This window comes from Microtus ochrogaster, chromosome 5 (genome assembly GCF_000317375.1).
Source record: "Microtus ochrogaster isolate Prairie Vole_2 chromosome 5, MicOch1.0, whole genome shotgun sequence".
Taxonomy (NCBI): domain Eukaryota; kingdom Metazoa; phylum Chordata; class Mammalia; order Rodentia; family Cricetidae; genus Microtus; species Microtus ochrogaster.
In genome coordinates this window covers 75,005,439-75,023,332 of record NC_022012.1, presented here as the reverse complement: position 1 = coordinate 75,023,332, position 17,894 = coordinate 75,005,439, and the positions used below count along the sequence as shown (strand labels likewise).

General features: G+C 48.2%; 1 protein-coding gene across 10 annotated transcripts in view; it reads left to right on the top strand.

The window, feature by feature from the left end:
- The window catches only part of Megf11 (multiple EGF like domains 11), a 328,437-nt gene that overhangs the window by 305,571 nt on the left and 4,972 nt on the right, over positions 1-17,894 (top strand). The window contains exons 16-25 of one of the 10 annotated variants that reach the window (XM_026779414.1): positions 2,351-2,479; positions 3,579-3,707; positions 4,153-4,281; positions 4,727-4,855; positions 6,080-6,316; positions 7,634-7,752; positions 9,825-9,891; positions 10,326-10,427; positions 12,776-12,832; positions 13,162-14,594. In XM_026779414.1, coding sequence (XP_026635215.1) covers positions 2,351-2,479; positions 3,579-3,707; positions 4,153-4,281; positions 4,727-4,855; positions 6,080-6,316; positions 7,634-7,752; positions 9,825-9,891; positions 10,326-10,427; positions 12,776-12,832; positions 13,162-13,235 — 1,172 coding nt within the window. In that variant the 3' untranslated portion in view covers positions 13,236-14,594. The other 9 variants (XM_026779411.1, XM_026779416.1, XM_026779419.1 and 6 more) reach the window with 9 other exon arrangements.

Sequence of the window (17,894 nt, the reverse complement as noted above, 5' to 3'; positions counted from 1 at the left end):
TCAAACCTTGTAAAAAATTGAACTGACACTTTCTAATGACTGGCTTTCCAGTGAGTTACAAATTATGGACAGTGCTTCCCCAGAATCATTAAACATAGATTAAATATAACCCAATGTTTTCTTTTCACTGGCCCCCTCCTTCCCTTCCCATGCCTGACTCTTGATTCAGCTAAGAAGTCTTGCAATTAATGCGTTAGACTGATCACATTAGCGGCTCTGCGGGTGAATTTGTCCGCCTTGTGTAGGGGGAAGACTTCAAAGGGAAGATTGCCTTGTTAGAGCAGTTTAGTTGTAGGGTGAAAACTGGTGGATCAGCTCCAGCACCTACTCCCCACCAAGCTGGTAGATAGTCCTTTGCCTCAGCCAACACAGGGGGGTACAAGGAATGATGGGGCTCAAACTGGATCCTCAGAATAAAGCATTTCCCAGAGACAGGGAGGAGGTGGAGCAACAGGCAGTTTCAGAAGCAGAGGGTGGAGCCTGAGCAGCAAACAGGGCAGACTCGCCTGGGAAGGGCAGCACAGAGCCTCCGATCAACCGATCACAACTGCCTACCTGCAGCTACAGAAGCCTGAGTGGGGACTCCTGTCCCTGTTTTGATGAAGAAACAGATCTAGGGGGTGGGGTGAGACATGAAGGGCTTTGTTAAACTGTCCTCAGCGAAGAAACAGTAGAATTTCTTTGCTGTGTAACCTCAGACAGACAGCTTAAACCTCTCCCTATGTGTCAGGGGGATTCAGTGATAGGGAGCAATGATGAAGACATTGTCAAGATTAAGTGAAAGTAATATTAGTCTTGGTGAGACATTTTGATCAGTTTCTGGTGTAAATGCAAATGTCATGTGTTTGCTGAAGGCATAACAAATCGAGGACCCAAATCCAAAGCCTCAGGCAGAGTCGGGTCCACCTGCCTTTATCATCTGCCTCAACCACGAGCCATGTTCACAGAGGTAGAGACGACATGCACATTCTGGCTACCTGGTGCCCACAGTCAGGCTAGGGAAGAGCTGGCAACGGGAGGCAGAGTGGAGGAAGGGAGTGATGGCTTCCCTGGTTTGAGACCTAAGTCAAAGGAAGCCACTTTCCTCCAAGAAATCAATACCTATTCCATGGGGGCCGAAAAGATGGCTCAATGGGTAAGAAGGCTAGCTGCTCTTGCAGAGGATCTGAGTTCACTTTCTAGGACGCATGTCAGGCAGCTTACAATTGCCTCTAACTTTACCTCCAAGGTTTCTGATGTCCTCTTCTGGCCGCCACAGGCACCTGTTGGCATGTGCACATGCCTGCACACAGATACATATAAATAAATATTTACAAAATCTATTCCTGGTCCTCTGATGATCACAGTAGAACCTTCTAGAATGCTGAGACTCCCAAGGCCTATTTCCTCAGTGTTCACTGGACAGTCAGATACAATAGAAAATGAGACCACATTGACTGCCCTTGCAAAGTTTAGGCCAGGGGACCAGGAAGAGAGGTGGGAGAAGGGTGATGTTTGGTCCTGGTGGCCTGAATGTCTGCTGTCTCTCCAAGCATTGTAGGGGACACCAGGAAGGGAAGGACTCAGGCTTGGCCTGAAACAGCTGTTAAGTCTCAATAATAAGAATGTTCAAGGAAGAAGCTACTTGCAGCCTCAAATAGGGACACAGCCACCCAGAAGGGAGAAGATAGGTGAACCAGCTAGGGAGGAAGATCAAACACAATAAAAACCCCAAGTGACTTGGAAAGGATATACATTGTTGTGCTTAAGAAAACCAGAAAGATCCAAAAGCAGGCTGCTGAGGAACACCAAGGTAGCTGACAAGGATGTCAGTATTTTAAGGCTTGCTCCATCTTATTGTTCCAGGTAGGTGAGTCCCATAGGCAGAACATCCATAGTGGGACTTGAGGGTCAGAGGAATTTAGAAGGCACTAGTCATAGGAAAAGCACAGCAAAAAGGCCTGGATACCCTTAGAAGGAGTTGTGTGGTCCAGTAACCCATGTGTCTAGGAGGGCAGTCAAGGATAAGCCAGGGAGGTAGTGTAGGAGCACTGGACTAAGAGTCCAGAGATGCCACCCCATCTTACCACTTTCTATCTGTGAGACCCAGGACAGGTGATGTCTTCCCCTGTGTGCCTCAACCTGTCCCTGTCAAAGGAATCAGAACAGAGCCTCTTGGGGTGCTGCTGTAGGACAAGGGACACTCACTCTATGTGATGGAGGACCATCTGCCACTGTAGCTGTTGGTTCTCCTCCAGATCATACCTAGGTCATGGCTGTGGCCTAGGAACCACTTGGGGTACAGCTGTGTGGGTGGTGGCTCTTAGAGCCTGGGAAAGAAGGCAGATGCCAGGCTTCCCTGTGCCCACAGTGTGTGCCGGAGGACACTTTGGGCAGGATTGTGCCCAGCTCTGTTCCTGTGCCAACAACGGGACCTGCAGCCCCATCGATGGCTCCTGTCAGTGCTTCCCTGGGTGGATCGGCAAGGACTGCTCACAGGGTAAGCTGTGACCCCACAACTGTTCCTCTCTCTGTCATGGTGCCTCCACCCACAGGGCTGAACTCTCCTGGAGACAAGACCATCTACCCAAGACCCATTTATTTATTTGCATTATTTCTGTGTGTATGGTGTGTGTCCAAGTGCCACAGCATGTATGTGGAGGTGAGAGGCCAGCTCTATAGCATCACTTCTCTTCTTCCACTTTTATATGGGTCCCAGGGATCAAACTCAGGCTCACCAGGTTTGGGTAGTAAGTGCCTTTACCCATTGAGCCAAGTCACTGTTCCCCGACCCTGAAAGTCCCATTTAGCGAAACAGTGAACTTGTTGAGTTACTGGTACTGACCATGGATATTGTTACTGCAGATATTAAAGGTATCGGTATTGTCAGTGCCATCAATGCCAGGAATCCTAAGAATTCATACTCCATTAGCATCTGTGTGTAGAAGGAGCATAGAGATGGGGAGGAGGGAACAAGGCTGGCATGTTGGAGTTTGTGAGTGACTAGGCTAGGGTAGCCACCCCTAGAAAAATGGGAGCACCTTGCGGGATGGATCCCTCTATGAATAATGTCCTAAGCATCCTAAGCCTGAACAGGATGTAACAGCCTGATACAAAGGGGTCCCAGCCCTTGGCCTATAGAGCTCCCTGTCTGATGTGTAAGACAAAACCAGTATCTGTAAGGAGGTCCCAGTTAAATGGTTAGACTTAGGGCAGTTCCATTCTGGTGGGAGACACAGGCTCCATCCTTAAACATCACAAGAACCCAAAGAGGAGACAGTCCCTGCCACTTGTGGAGAAGTCAGTATCCCCAGTGGTACTTCACCTCTATCCCTGTCAGTCCCCCTAAAAATGGAGGTGCAAGGCTGCTTTAATCACCCAAGATTGAGTAGACAAGAATCTGGGCCTCATAGCAATCCTAGTGGATGAGGCCAAGAGGTGACCTGAGGGATTCTGAGAATAGTGCAGCAAGTCCCGAAGGCCAAGAAAGATGCCCCTCTGGGTCCATCAGGTGTCCTGGCTCTGACATGTACTCGCCTCCCCCCTTCCCTCCTGCTCCTCTCTGCCCTCCCCCTCTGCATCCCATCCACCCCCCACAGCCTGCCCATCTGGGTTCTGGGGCTCTGCCTGCTTCCATACATGCAGCTGCCACAACGGGGCGAGCTGCAGCGCCGAGGATGGGGCCTGCCACTGCACCCCTGGCTGGACTGGACTCTTCTGCACGCAGCGTAAGCCCTGCCTCCCAGCCTACTAGCCACTCCCAGTCATATGCTGCGGCCTACTGGTCACTTTGTGAATAGTCTTGGCTTGTAAAGAGGGGAGGGGGGAAGAGGCTGGTCCCAGGACCAATCATACCTCAGGATCATCCAAAGTCTTGAAAGGGTACCCCAACAATCAACAAGATCAGGCCCTTGGACCATGGGGAAGAAATCTCAGGGTTGTACAACCAAGAGACCAGAGCGTGTGCTCTGCTGCTGAGGCCCTAGCTGCATGGATTACCTTGCCCCTACCCTCCACCCCTTTAGACCAAGATTCAGTGGGTACAGATGGCTCTGAGGGGCTCACTAGCCTTTATTCCGTGTTGCGGAGGAAGCAGCAGACAAGTCTGGTCCCAGCAACATCTCTGCAGTTTCCCTGAGTCCATGGCCACTGTGATCTGTGGTCTTGTTGCAGGTTGCCCTGCAGCCTTTTTTGGGAAGGATTGTGGGCACATATGCCAGTGTCAGAATGGAGCCAGCTGTGACCACATCACTGGGAAATGCACCTGTCGAACAGGCTTCACTGGGCGCCACTGTGAACAGAGTAAGCAGCCCCAACCCTGTTCCTGGTATTTGGGCTGGGCTTCTGCCTATTGCAGGGGAAGCTGTTTCCTTCAACCCCCACTCCCATCCAGGATACCTCAGCTCCTGAACTTTAGACTTTGAGGACAACTTCTGAGAAAGACTTAAGGCTAACCCTACACACTCATGGTCACAGTATCTCTCGCCACTTCAGACAGGGCAAGGGTGTGGTAGGCAGGATTTTCTGGTTCTTTAAATGAGTTCAGGAGGGAGAGGCAGGTGAGGCTGCCTGCTCCTGTGCCCACATGCCCTGACTCAGGGTGATACACAACAGGCACTCCAGTTCAAAAGGCTTCATTGAGGGTGGGATACAATTGTCCTGTTGCCACGGGCTTCCCCACCTGGAGTGGGAGGAGTGTGAGTGTGGCTGTGTCTCACTGTTTACTTGCACTCTGCATACCATATAGGATGTGCCCCCGGAACCTTTGGATATGGGTGTCAGCAGCTATGTGAGTGCATGAACAATGCCACTTGTGACCATGTCACTGGTACCTGTTACTGCAGCCCCGGATTCAAAGGAATCAGGTGTGACCAAGGTAACATACAGGTGGCAGAATGTCTGGACAGAGGTGGAAAGGGCCCAAAATCCATTGGTGGCTTCGGAGTTCTAACCAGACCAGTTGAGGTTTATGACGCTACATTTTATTCATAGTTGGGAGCCTCACCTCACAGCTTCTCCATGCATATCCTCTGGGAGATCCCCGTGGGCTAGTGCTGGGAAGGCCAATCAGGCTAAACTGGAATGTGCCAGGTTTGACTTCTGCCACTCCCTGCTAGGTGTCTCTGGGCAGGTCATTTCCTTTGCTGGGCCTTTTACTCCACATTCAATTGAGGAGATGTTAACCTTTGTCCAAAGGGCTCAACTGAACTCTAGATCTACACCTTGGCAACATCCACGGTACATCTGAGGGGATCAAGGAAGGCCTTGGCGCACGCACACCTGGCACATATGAGCACTCTGTAAATGGTGGCTTTGTGCATGTAAAAATCTCTTTGTAAAGTTTTGTAGGCTTGGGAGGTTATTGTAGGTTCTAGAAGATGGGAGCAGAAAACAGGCTCAATTACCCATGTCAGACAAACTTACTTGGCAGTCTGAAGCCATGCAGTTGAGGCAAAAATGCAGCATTTTCCTCCCTAGAGTGATAGTCAGCTCTCTCCAGGCAGCAGCAGAGAGCCAGGGAGAGGTCCAGATGCTGCCCAGCTGGAGAAGAAACCCTCACCAGAGCAGTCTCAGGGACCCAACCACACATGTATAATCAAGAGTTATGTCTTGGGGCAGTAACAGGCTCCCAGCTGTCAAGGCCAGTCTATCATTTGGTGCTTATGACTCCCTGGGGACATTGGGGTTACTGTTCCCATGGACATTTAATCACATAGCTGGGAAGCAGGAAGAATAGCTGAAGCCAGTTTTTCCTGACTAAGTTACTGGTTGGGTGAACTTAGACAAGTTACCTAACCTTGGTGACTCAGTTCATTTTTTCAACTGTGTGGAAAAGGTAAATAATTCCTTTTTTGTAGACTTGACACAATGATAAAATAACTTTAATTCATGTGTGTACCTGAGTAAATATTCAGTAAGCATTTATTTTGCTTCACACTTAAATTACGTTTTCTTCTTATGACCCTGGGACTTGATCTTTCTGGCACTAGAAGAAATGTGGGCACTGTGAGGGTTGAGATTAGGTGGGGGTGAAGGGGCAAAGCCAGGGAGTAAACTGGAATCAGGCCCGTCTCTGGCTCAGGCCTCCCTCTGCCCACAGCTGCCCTCATGATGGATGAACTGAATCCCTACACCAAGATCAGTCCAGCTTTGGGAGCAGAGCGGCACTCAGTGGGTGCTGTCACAGGCATCATCCTCCTGTTGTTCCTGGTTGTGGTGTTGCTGGGCCTGTTTGCCTGGCGACGGAGGCGGCAGAAAGAAAAAGGCCGTGACTTGGCTCCTCGTGTCTCCTACACCCCAGCCATGAGGATGACCAGCACAGACTACTCTCTCTCAGGTCAGGCTATGCCCCGTTATTTCTCCTCCCCCTATACAACTCAGCAGGAGGCCTGCAGTCTTCTCAGGAACATCTGTATTCTTGGTTCAACGTGGGTGGTTCGTTATACCTGCAGGGTGGGTAGCTGGGCCCGAGAATGGTAACCCCATAGAGAAAATGGGGTTGGAGAAGTCTGCAGTTCCAGGAGGGTGTTGCTTCCTGGAGCCTAAGCTGGGTGCCAACCCCCCACATCCCCACCCTTCTCATCGGGCTGTGTCTATAAGAGATGTATAGTAAGTAGCAACTTTTCTAAGAAACAGAGGGGATAGTTCCCTGTGTGAAGCCTGAGCACCTACTGACTTTTGCTTTCCCTGGTAGGACCTCAGGCCATCCCTGAGGAGCACTCCAGAAGTGAAGTAACAGGGGAAGGGGTACCTCACTTAGGAGAGGTCTGCAAGTTTGGGAAGAGCCCTGTGTGCTTAGATATGGCATCCTGTGGTAGTCTGAGAGAGGATGTATGGAACTGACCAGATCCTTTCTCTCCCCTGAACTGATACCTTGAAGAGAATGCTTTCTGCTTCATGTTTAGTTAACCAGTAAGGTTCCCAAACACCCTGGTGTTGGTTAGGCCTGCACTGTTGAGGAGAGGGTGGTGACCTTCCAATAGCTTGTAGCTGATCTATAGTCTCCTGTACCTTGTGTTTAAGAGCACCTAGACCACATCTGCCATTCCTGCTAAGTGCCACCTGCTGTGTGCCAGCTCTATGCCAGGAACAGGACAGACAGCTGGCCCCAGTAGAGACGTTGCTTTCAGAGACCTCTGGGGTCCAGCCAAAGCCAACATCCTCTGATGAAAGTCGAGGCCCATTGAGATTTGGCAGTTTTTTTCTATAATGACAATGAGCAGGAATGGCTGATTTTCCCCAGTCCTGAAGAAACTTCAGAAGAGCTAGGGTCAACAAGAATGGAGTTCTCTATGTACTTATTACTAGTGTCTGACCATAGGGGTAAGCAAGGGAAAGTAAATCTACCTAAAATAGAAACTCAAAGACTAAAGCCAGAGTCAGCAGTGAATAGCTTCCAGCTGACCATGATACCCCTATATTGACAATCCTGGTCTGTGAGCTACACAGGGGGCTGGCATTAGTAAGAAGAAAACATGGCTGGCTCTCCTGCTTGCTTTAGGGCTACTAGATGCCAGGTAGCTTGGAGGATGTGGGGGGATTTGGCTGTCTTTGCAGGGGACACTCAAAAATGCCCAGCCCCAGCGTTAGTTTTGGGGACATCTCAACCAAGGACAGGTGTATGATGGAATATGGCTCCTTGTTCTCTTCCCAGATTTGTCTCAAAGTAGCAGCCATGCCCAGTGCTTTTCCAATGCCAGCTACCACACACTGGCGTGCGGGGTGCCTGCCACCAGCCAGGCCAGCACTCTGGACAGGAACAGCCCCACCAAGGTACTGGCCCCTTGGCTCCCTAGCCCTCACCCACAATCCTCTCCATTTAACACTCCCCTCTGCCCAGGAAGGAACTGCACCCCCACATGGAGGCTGTGTGGAACTTCTACATTAAGAACAATCCTAAGAGCCAGGTGATGGTGGCGCACGCCTTTAATCCCAGCACTCGGGAGGCAGAGGCAGGCGGATCTCTGTGAGTTCGAGACCAGCCTGGTCTACAGAGCTAGATCCAGGACAGGCTCCAAAGCCACAGAGAAACCCTGTCTCGAAAAACCAAAAAAAAAAAAACACAAAACAATCCTAAGACTTGTGGTATATAGGAACACTCTGAATCATGAAATTGGGAAAGAGTATGTTTTATGGAGACAGCAGGCTCTATCCCACACCACTACATCATGCTGCCCACTCACTGGAACTTACCTGCACCTTGTGTATAGATAACTAGTACCTACCAGAACACAGTAACATCACATGCAACCACCTTATCCCACACCCGTGTATACCATGTAACCACTTTGGCCATGTGCCAATACATATACTCAAAATGTATATGTTTACCACAAATTACTAGTGTGTTAGCAATATACTCTGAAGTAACTCACTATTCAATTAACTACTTGATGCCTCTTAAACTTGGGCATACATGTCATCTATACACACATCAGATGGGAACCCAAATGCTAGCTAGTGTTCTTGCTGAAAAGGGGTGGACCAGTGGTGTGCTCTCCCTGACAGCTCCAAGCACAGCACTAAGTCACAGAATGGATAGGTGTTTTTAGTCACAAATATTCCAAACCTTAGATTTCTCATAAAATATGTATGTATATGTAGACAGACAAGACAGCATGTAGTACATCCCTTGATGATGGACCAGTAAGAGGCAGTGTGAGAGGCTGAGACATGAACAGCCCCAAGGATAAGGTTTGTGAGGGGCTCTTGCTATACACACCTGACACCTACCTAAACGCGTGCCACACACATACACTCAGAATGGCAGGACCATTTGGGGGGTGACAATCCTAGAATACCTGGCTTCCTGTACCATCATCTACCTCCTGCCAGGGGCACAACTTTCATATTTTAGGCCTCTTCCCTGGAGCTCTCAGAATTCCTTCCTCCCCATCTGCCCGCTGAAGAATGACCACCAGCCCACAGACCTGGGGGTTGCTTTTCTATGAAAAAGGCAAGTTGTATGCAGGTTACTCAGAAGCCCAATAACTTTGGCGACTCTGCCTGTCACCTTCCAACAAGGCTCTTGTGTGCAGGCTCAGTTCAGCTTTTAGCTTGAGAAGCTGAGAGAAGAGAATTTGGTTACCCATCAGGCAGCCCTTGATTAACCCCAGCCATGTTATCAAAGCTGCAGCAGATTAGAGGCACAAGCCAGGGATGGGACAGAGGTTCCAGGCCACAACATTATTTGTGCAAGAGCCAGCTACTCTTTCAGTAGAGGACTGGTTTGGCTCCCATCACAGGCTGAGACTGGCCTTGTGTAGACAAGAACCCCTCCTGGGAGATAGAACATCTGGAGCAAAGGTAGGCACAGTGTCGTGGAGGGGATAGGCAACTGAGACCTGAATTCTAGAGCCAGCTTTGCCTTTGGCTTCTGTGTACCTGAGTATGGTCCCATGTCTGAAATAACATCCTTTCCTTACATAAAGGGCTGCTAAGAGAATGCAGAGAGAGGACTGCATCAGTCTCATGACTGGAACTTCCCCTTGGTCACACCAGACTCTCATATATGGCCCAGGAGCAAGAACTGCAGGCAGCTCCTCTGTGCTGGGGATGCCCTGTGACAGACTGTCTCCTTCCCCTCCTCCCCGAACTGCCCTGCAGCATAACTCCATATGCCACAGGGGCCTAAGAACTTGGTTTGGGCATATGCTGTTTTCATTGGCCTCAACTATAGCATGATAGCTTGTCATATAACATTTGTCTGTTCCTCCTTTACTCAGTCATCCAGTCTGGGAGCTCAGGAGCATCTTAGGGATGGGTACAGTGAGGCTGGGCCAAGTGCCAACTTGGGGAAGGGCAGCTGAGACGCGAGGTATTAACTGGCTCTCCTCTTCAAACAGCTCAGTAACAAGTCCCTTGACAGAGACACAACAGGCTGGACCCCCTACAGCTATGTGAACGTGTTAGGTCAGTAGTGGTTTGAGTCATCTTCCCCATGGGTCCCACCCTGATCTCTGTACTGAGGGGAGCTGCCCCACCTCAAAGCAAGAGAGTTGGGTCCTGAGCATGGCTTTCCCTGTGGTGTACAGGGAGTGCATGGTTGTAGCCCACTGACTACCAGGGATGGAATGTGAGATTTCCAGGTGGAAGCAGAAAGAGTATTTGCCACAGGCAGAAAAGGATCCTCTCTGCCTGATACTTTTCAAGGCTTCTTCCCTCTAGTGGAGGGCAGAATGGAATGGGAGGGGAAGAGAGGACAGAAAACCCCAGTCCCTTTGGATGCTACATGGAGATCTTGATTCCTTCTGGCCTGCCCTTGCCCTACCTCGTACTTCTCACCCCCTTCCCCTGCCATCCAGGCCCTGGGAATAATGGCTCCTCCCTGTCATTCCTCTCACTAGACTCCCATTTCCAGATCAGTGCCCTGGAGGCCAGGTACCCGCCCGAGGACTTCTACATTGAACTTAGACACCTCAGCCGCCACAATGAGCCACACTCACCAGGTCAGACCCCCCAGCCTTTCCTTCCACCCCATAGCAGACTGTGCTACACCCTCTCCCTAATTCCATGGAGCCTTCACGTGATCAGTCTATAGCTCCTAAGCCCCACCCAAAGGCGGCAGTTTGTCCCAGTCCTTCCTACTACCCTGTTCACCCTCGTCATGCTAGGTGATGTGGACAAACTGGGGTTGCTTATGGAGGCGACACAGCCTGGCTATACTCTCTGTTCTGCAACATGCAACCCAATAATGGTGTAGATAACAGAATGTTGGCTCTATGGAAAAAGTTCAATGATCACCAGAGAGGCCCCAGACCTAACAGTGGCTCAAACTGTATCTTCTTAGAAAATGACATAAGGTTGTTGAGAAGAAACTGGGAGAAGATAGGCAGATCTACTACTAAGTATCCTCTGAACTCAAACACTGAGCTCAAAGGTGGTGGCCTAAGAGGGGTGTGAAAAAGACACTTGGCAAGTGAGTCCTGAAAGGAGAAACATATGCATCAGTTACAAAAATGAATGTCAAGAGTACAAAGGATGGACACGGGATGTGGCCTCCCTACAAAGTAGCTTTTCTAGGGCACCTTAGGGCAGAGCCCCAGAATGCTAGCCAACTCTAGGTTTGAATTTGGGCTCTAGGTGACTCTTAAAGCTCCACTGAAACTAAATCAACTTCCTCAGGTCTGTATTCCAGGAAGCATGAAGGTTCGGAATTCTTCTTGTCGAGTAGGCATGGTTGCAAGGACCTTGCTGGCTGTAGGTCAACTATGGCTAAGCTGCCCTCACTTCACCTTGAGGTCACTGTGATTCAAATAGCTTGGGAGCACCTGGGCCTCAGCAGGACTCAGCCTAGTTCCTCCCTGTTCCACAGACCTTCAATCACTGTAGCTAGAGCACCTCACACTAGTCTTTGTTAGCTCACAGCCAGCTAATTGTGGCTACTGGGAGAGAACACCTGATGCTCTACCACTACTCAACCTTATATTTGCTTGTATATTCTTGAACATCTCTGATATTCTTTGGACAGCTGTTCCTTAAAGAGGGGGCTAACATTGTAGCCACCCTCCTTTCTTCAAGGAGAGCAAAGGAAATCCTTGACTATTAAGTGTTAAACTAGGTCAACACAGCCTGCTATAGGTTTTTAAGGGTATGGGTTTCTTTGGCACTTTTAGAATGGCTTGCTTCTGCCATACCATTCAGGAACGTATAAAAGGTGGGCACATAGGCATGATCTGTAAATTCAACTTGGGAACTTAATGTGGAGGAAGGATCCTAGTATCAGTGGTTTTGTCTTTGGTGTCACAAATGTGGGCAGTTTAGGTGAAGTTAAACTATATTTTAGTAAGTATTTGCCAACTACCTTACCTGGTACTGTTTTCAATTAAAGACCAAGTGTATCTGGTTTAAGAACACATATCAGACAGTTCACAACCACCGTGAACCCCCAGCTCCAGGTGATCCAATACCTCTGGCATCTGCGGGCACCTGTACTCATGTGTACTCAGACTATATATGTGTAAGTCTATAAAAGTAGAAATCAATCTAAAACAAAGGAAAAAACCCAGAAAACAAAATTCCCAAAGACAAAAAAAACCACCAAGGTCGGTGGGGTAACTGTAAGTTAGTCATTCCTGTCCCAGCTTGGAAAGGCCAGACTTGGTCCCACCCCTGGGATCACTTATAGCAATCCACTCACGTTTATGTCCTGCCTGTGGCTAGGGCTCAGGACCATGCATTCTGGGAACCTAAAAAAAAAAAAAAAGCTAACAGCAAAATTAAGAAAGAAGTCCTCAGGGCTGAAAAACACTGGCAACATTTTCAGGAACAAAGCTCTACTTCCCCACGCCCTTCAAATGAGTGACTGAGCAACCTGGCTGTGGCTGGGAATGACAGTTCTTCCCGGAAAGTAAACTAATTAAGTAACCCAGCTACTTGTCTTTTTCTCCCTGGCCCCCATCAGAGCAAAGAGGTGAGAAACCCTATCTCCAACTCCATTCTAAAACCAAGGGAAAGGAAAATCAGAATTCTCTGCATCTGGAACCCTCCAGCTAAGGACTGGTCTAGTTTCATTCCTTACCCTGTGCCTCTAGAGCCTGGCACTTCACCTACGGAGATCAAAGGTGGCATCCTGAAAGACAGGTGCAGACTAAAAGGAAAGAAAAAAAAAAGGTGTTGCAGTCCATCTGATGTGATGAGCCCGTTCAAAACTATTTAGAATAGATTAAATCCAGAATAATTTGTTAGGAGTAAACTATTTTCTGGGTAAAGGAAGAAAAAGGCAGGGAAAGGAGGAAGCCACCAGCTGTCTAAGGAAACCTTACCCTGTATTTTCTTTCCTTCTGTTTCTATGCAGGCACTTGTGGAATGGATAGACGTCAGAACACATACATTATGGACAAAGGCTTCAAAGGTAGAGTATCTAATCCTGATGTCCTGTTACCGATCTGAAACGGCAAGAAATACTGCCTGGGAGAAAACTGTAGACCTTTATGCCCCTTAAAAAAACAAAAAAAGCTAAAAAGATCACAGGACCAGAGTCACTGGGCGGCTGTGCCCAGGAGGAGTAATCCTAATAATAATGAATTCATCTTTCCAGTACAGTTGCACCTCAGCAAACATTGTGGGTTTATTATAGATGCCAACTAAATGTCTGCGGAAATGTAGACTGTCATTATCCAACCAATTAGTACGAGCTAAATTGATTATAAATCTGAAATAAAGTCAATCTACCTGCCCCAGAGGCCTTCTGTTGTACTGGCAAGGACCACCACCCTGCACCTGCTGCCTTTCTGGGGCACAAGGAATACAAATGATGCCCAGTGTTAACAGCCCCTACCCTCGGGAGATCTCTGCGCACAAGAGCAGGGAAGCCAAGACAGACCCCTACGCCACAAGAACTACATACAAGGTGGACCATCCCTCTAGGAAGTCTACAGGTGAAGCCAAAAATCAAAGATCAAGTCCAGCCCCCCCCACCCCCATTAGGTCCTAGGTTTAAATGCTGGAACATGTGAGCTATGCAGAGTGCCTCGGAACTCTGTCACTTATTAACCGTGTGTTTCCTAAGGTTGTTTCTTCATCTGCAAGGTTGGGATATTTATGCCTGTCCTGTTGACTCATGCCTGTCTTATTATCTAACAAGGTTATCTTGGGTGTCCAATAAAATCGGATGGGAAGTGCTTTTGTATATTATAAAAGTGGTACCAACGTGATGTCTCTGGGAATGTTTCAGTCAAACTGAAAGACCAGTAACGGAAGTCAGTGAGGATCCCACTGATATTCTACATCTACTCCTGCACCAGAATCACCCCACAAATGTTCAAATTGCAGGTTTATATCCACATCAGATGCAGTAGATGGAGAGCGGGGTCCCTGCAACTGAGAGGAATATCTCAGGCTATCCTTAATGTAATTTATTATCCAACTATATTTGTCTAAACTGCCCCAGATTTCCGATCTTTCAAATCTAGCATGGCCATCTCCTAATCAAGGAGAAAGGAGAGCAACTTGTGTACAACTCTAGGGAAGCTGGCTATCAGAAGTAAATGAGCAAAACTCGAGAAACTACAAGAAAAACAACAGCAGGGCTAACCATTTAGGATATGCAAAGCCCAGGAGACCTGTTTGAGGAGGGAGAGGCCAAGTTCCAATCCAGCCTATAGGCAGCATTACCCTTGGAGTTTGATTATGGCAAGTTTCTGAGGATTCTGGCTTAAATAATCGCCATTTCAGGATGTACGGATGCCAACAGAAAAGTCATAATGCCACTTGTTCACTATGACCCAAAATCTGTTTCTCAATGTGGAATGGGGACTGGAGGGCTCTCCCAGGGCCTCTGAGGCTCTGAGAAGCTGCATGACTCAATAGAGAACAGCTCATCCAGGCCCTGAGACTAGCACACCTTCACTATACACCTTGTCATCCTGTGCATGGTGATTAGGGTAACTACTTTTAAACTCAAAACCATAAATGTAAAACAAAGCCAATGAAAGCCAGTCTCTACCTGGGCATCACTGCATTCCTGTCTCCTGGAGTCATCTGAGTGCATGGGAGGCTCTCTCAGGCAAGCAGCCAGACTGTTTCACAACTGGCTCTAATCAGCCTTCAGAGAGAGAAAGAGCTGTGTAGGCAAATGTACATGTTGGAGGCCAACATGGCACAACAGAGTTCAAAAAGAGGCCAGTGCAGGGAACCCTGATGGCTCTTCAAGCTGATGAGGGAGAGGGACTTAATCGGGGGAGGGGGAGGGAAATGGGAGGCGGTGGCGGGGAGGAGGCAGAAATCCTCAATAAATAAATAAATTAAAAAAAAAAGAGGCCAGTGAAATATCTGTGTAGAGCTTAAATATTAGTGTAAGAAATGCTACAAAACTCATGGAACAAATCCTACCTACTAGATAAATTCCCCAAACATCTGTGACCAGCTACTTCCTGTCACTTATTAAACTATTTTTTTTTTTTTTTTTTTTTGGTTTTTCGAGACAGGGTTTCTCTGTGGTTTTGGAGCCTGTTCTGGAACTAGCTCTTGTAGACCAGGCTGGTCTCGAACTCACAGAGATCCGCCTGCCATTAAACTATTTCCTAAAGCAATAAGGGGCAAGCCAAACCCACAGAACTAATTAAGAGTCTAGAGGTTCTCTAAACTTGATGCATGTGTTTGTGTGTGTGTGTGTGTGTGTAGGGGAGGGGGAATGAAACATTTGGCTTCCAGTTCAGTCGTATGGTGCTCACTAGACACAGCAGTCCATGTGGGTCTTGGCCTCTTTAAAAGGACAGCTGTAACAGCACCATTGCTAAGGCCTCCCAACTCTGATATTCTAACAGTCCTAATTCAGGTAACATCTACTTTTTTCTCTAACTGGGAACTCCACTCACCGTCACCCTGGGAGACTGAAGGAGATTTGCTTACACAGCTAAGCACCTGTCTTACCTTTTTCTGCAGCATAATGACTGTACAATAAACTGTCACATGTCCAATTCCTTGTCTGTCATGCATTCAGAGTCTGACAGAAAAAAAATCCACTTCTCTCTACCTTCTGCTGGGAATTCTTGAGCCTGTACTGCCATTCCCACAACCTGTGCTCCCTTGCCACCCACTCCTTCAAGTAACTTTGGGTTTTCAGACATTCAGAAGCCCACTGAACTCCTGACAAGTCTTGTGGTTGGCCAGTTTGCTAGATCTTAGACACCACTCTGTCCCCACCCCCACTTCACCCTTCCCCATATATCCTATCTCTCACTGAAGTGAAGAACTTAACCCCAGGAACAGAAGCAGCAGTGTGACCTCCTACTGATAGCAGTGGCTCAGAGGTGACCAACAGATACTTAGTGCCTGAGTTTCTACATACATTTGAGTAACTTGGGCTTTAAATTAATATCAGGTCTTAATAGATTCAGAACATCTTCACAGAGCAACTTTGAGAAGTTGTTTCCTCTTTATACTTGTGCTTCCTCAAAAAATGAAGATGTTCATTCCAGAAACCCATCTTGACTGTGATAACATGCATGACTGCACATGGTCCAGGAGAAAACAAGGAGAGTAAATGTCAGGGCACTTGGAAGACTGCATGCTTGCCCTTTCTTTGCACAGTGCCCTGACAAGCAGGCAGTGGGGTGGGAGTAGGGCTGAAGGAATGAGGACGTATCCTAGCCCAGCTGGTTACTCTTCCCCACACCCTGCCATCATAGCAGGCAGGTGGATGACTCAACAAGAGAAAGGCTTGGCTTCCTGAGTTTCCTAGCTTGCCTTACCCTATCTCCTCCAATTCCCAGCAGAGACGGGATAACTCAGCACCCTCCCCAACCATTACTCTTCATGGATTTCTCCAGCCTGTCTTGGCCTGCAAACCTTGTATAGAAGAGCCTAACCCCCTTTTCCCCTCTCCCAGCTCCAATTTAGCTCATGAGAAGGAATATACTGAAATGGATAAAAACTAGCATTTTCGTCATCAAACACTGAGAGCAACCCACTGTTTCACTTTCTGTGAACATACAGCTGAGTGAGGCCCTAAGGCTCCTGCACTACTCTATCTTAGCCACTCAGTCACTAAGCTTCAAGCTTAGCCTTTCCTCTCAGCAGGCCTTGCTATGTCCAGGAAGGATAAACTGAAGCAGCTGTGAAGACCTTGCACTCCAGGTAAACTAGATATGCTGATGGAAAAAACATCTCGTCAGATAAGACAGTGGGAGTCCTAAGCACTAAGTATTAGACTAACAAACTTTGAGCTTTGGTTTCCTCATTTCTAAATAGTAATAACAGTCTCTTCCTGCCCCGCCTCTCACCAAGTTTCTTCCTTTCTGTTTGGTTTGAGACAAGGTCTCACTCTAAAGCCCTGGGTGGCCTGGCACTTGATGCGTGAACCAGGCTAGGCTTAAACTCAGATCTGCTAGCTTTTTCCTCCCAAATGTTGGGATTACAGGTGTGCCAAATCACACTCAGTTTCAAAACCTAACTGGAATGAAGGTCACTCTTCAACTGCTACATAAAATAAGCTATCCCTCAATTCCACATAATACACAACCAAGACAGTGGTGATAGGTAATGAACAGCTTTCAACAAGAAGCCCTGAACCTCTCTCCCTGCTTGGTGAGTTCAGACCAACCATACTGGGCTGACTCAGAGGCTCTCAGGCTTACACCACTCCCCTGTACTGAGAAAGTACTGAGAGGCAAACTAAGATGACAGCTTGAGGCAAGTCACAGTCTAGAACCCAGGCCGTGGTTCTCCACGGGGGTAGGCTTCCACCAGCAGAAGTACCTATTTACCTACCCTTCAGTCCTAGCCACAACTGCAGAGACTGCCCATTATCTAGCAAGAATTATCTAGCTCATTATCAACCAAGGTCAGTCTTAGACCAACCCGACTAAAGCCAACTTCCCTCCCAACTCGTGAGCCCAGCTGCAAGGAAAAGTGCATTGAATTGGAACCCTGAGGAGTTTACTTCCTCACTCAGTCTCAACTTCTTCACAAGCCCTGAGGCAGGAGCAGGGCTCTACTGCATCCCAGCATTGTGAATACACTTCTACACAAAACCAAGGAAATGCTACCTGCTAAAACAAGAGCTGCCAACATTCAGAGTAAACCCTTCGGCATCAGACCTGCTGTATACCAGACCATTCATGGTGGTGCCAATCTCAGTTCCTTCAGCCACCTGCACATCCAGTTCCCCTTGGGACACAGCTTTCGCTTTTTAACAGTTTCAGTAAAATCACAGCTGGGGACAGGGAGCTTAAGTAAGAGCTCCAAATGGAAACGGTGGTGGTTCTAGTGAGAAGACTCCCAGAAATTTCATCAGCTGACTGCCACAGACATTTAGAGGTGAGAAGCCTCTTAGGTTACTCTTGACTGTCAAGCTCTGGCCACTCAGGGTTATTTCTAGGCACCTTGCATGGCAGTGCCTCACAGAAAAGGGTGACAACAGTCAGACTAGTTTACTGAGCAGATAGAGCATCGCCCCAAAGGGAAGGAGAGGA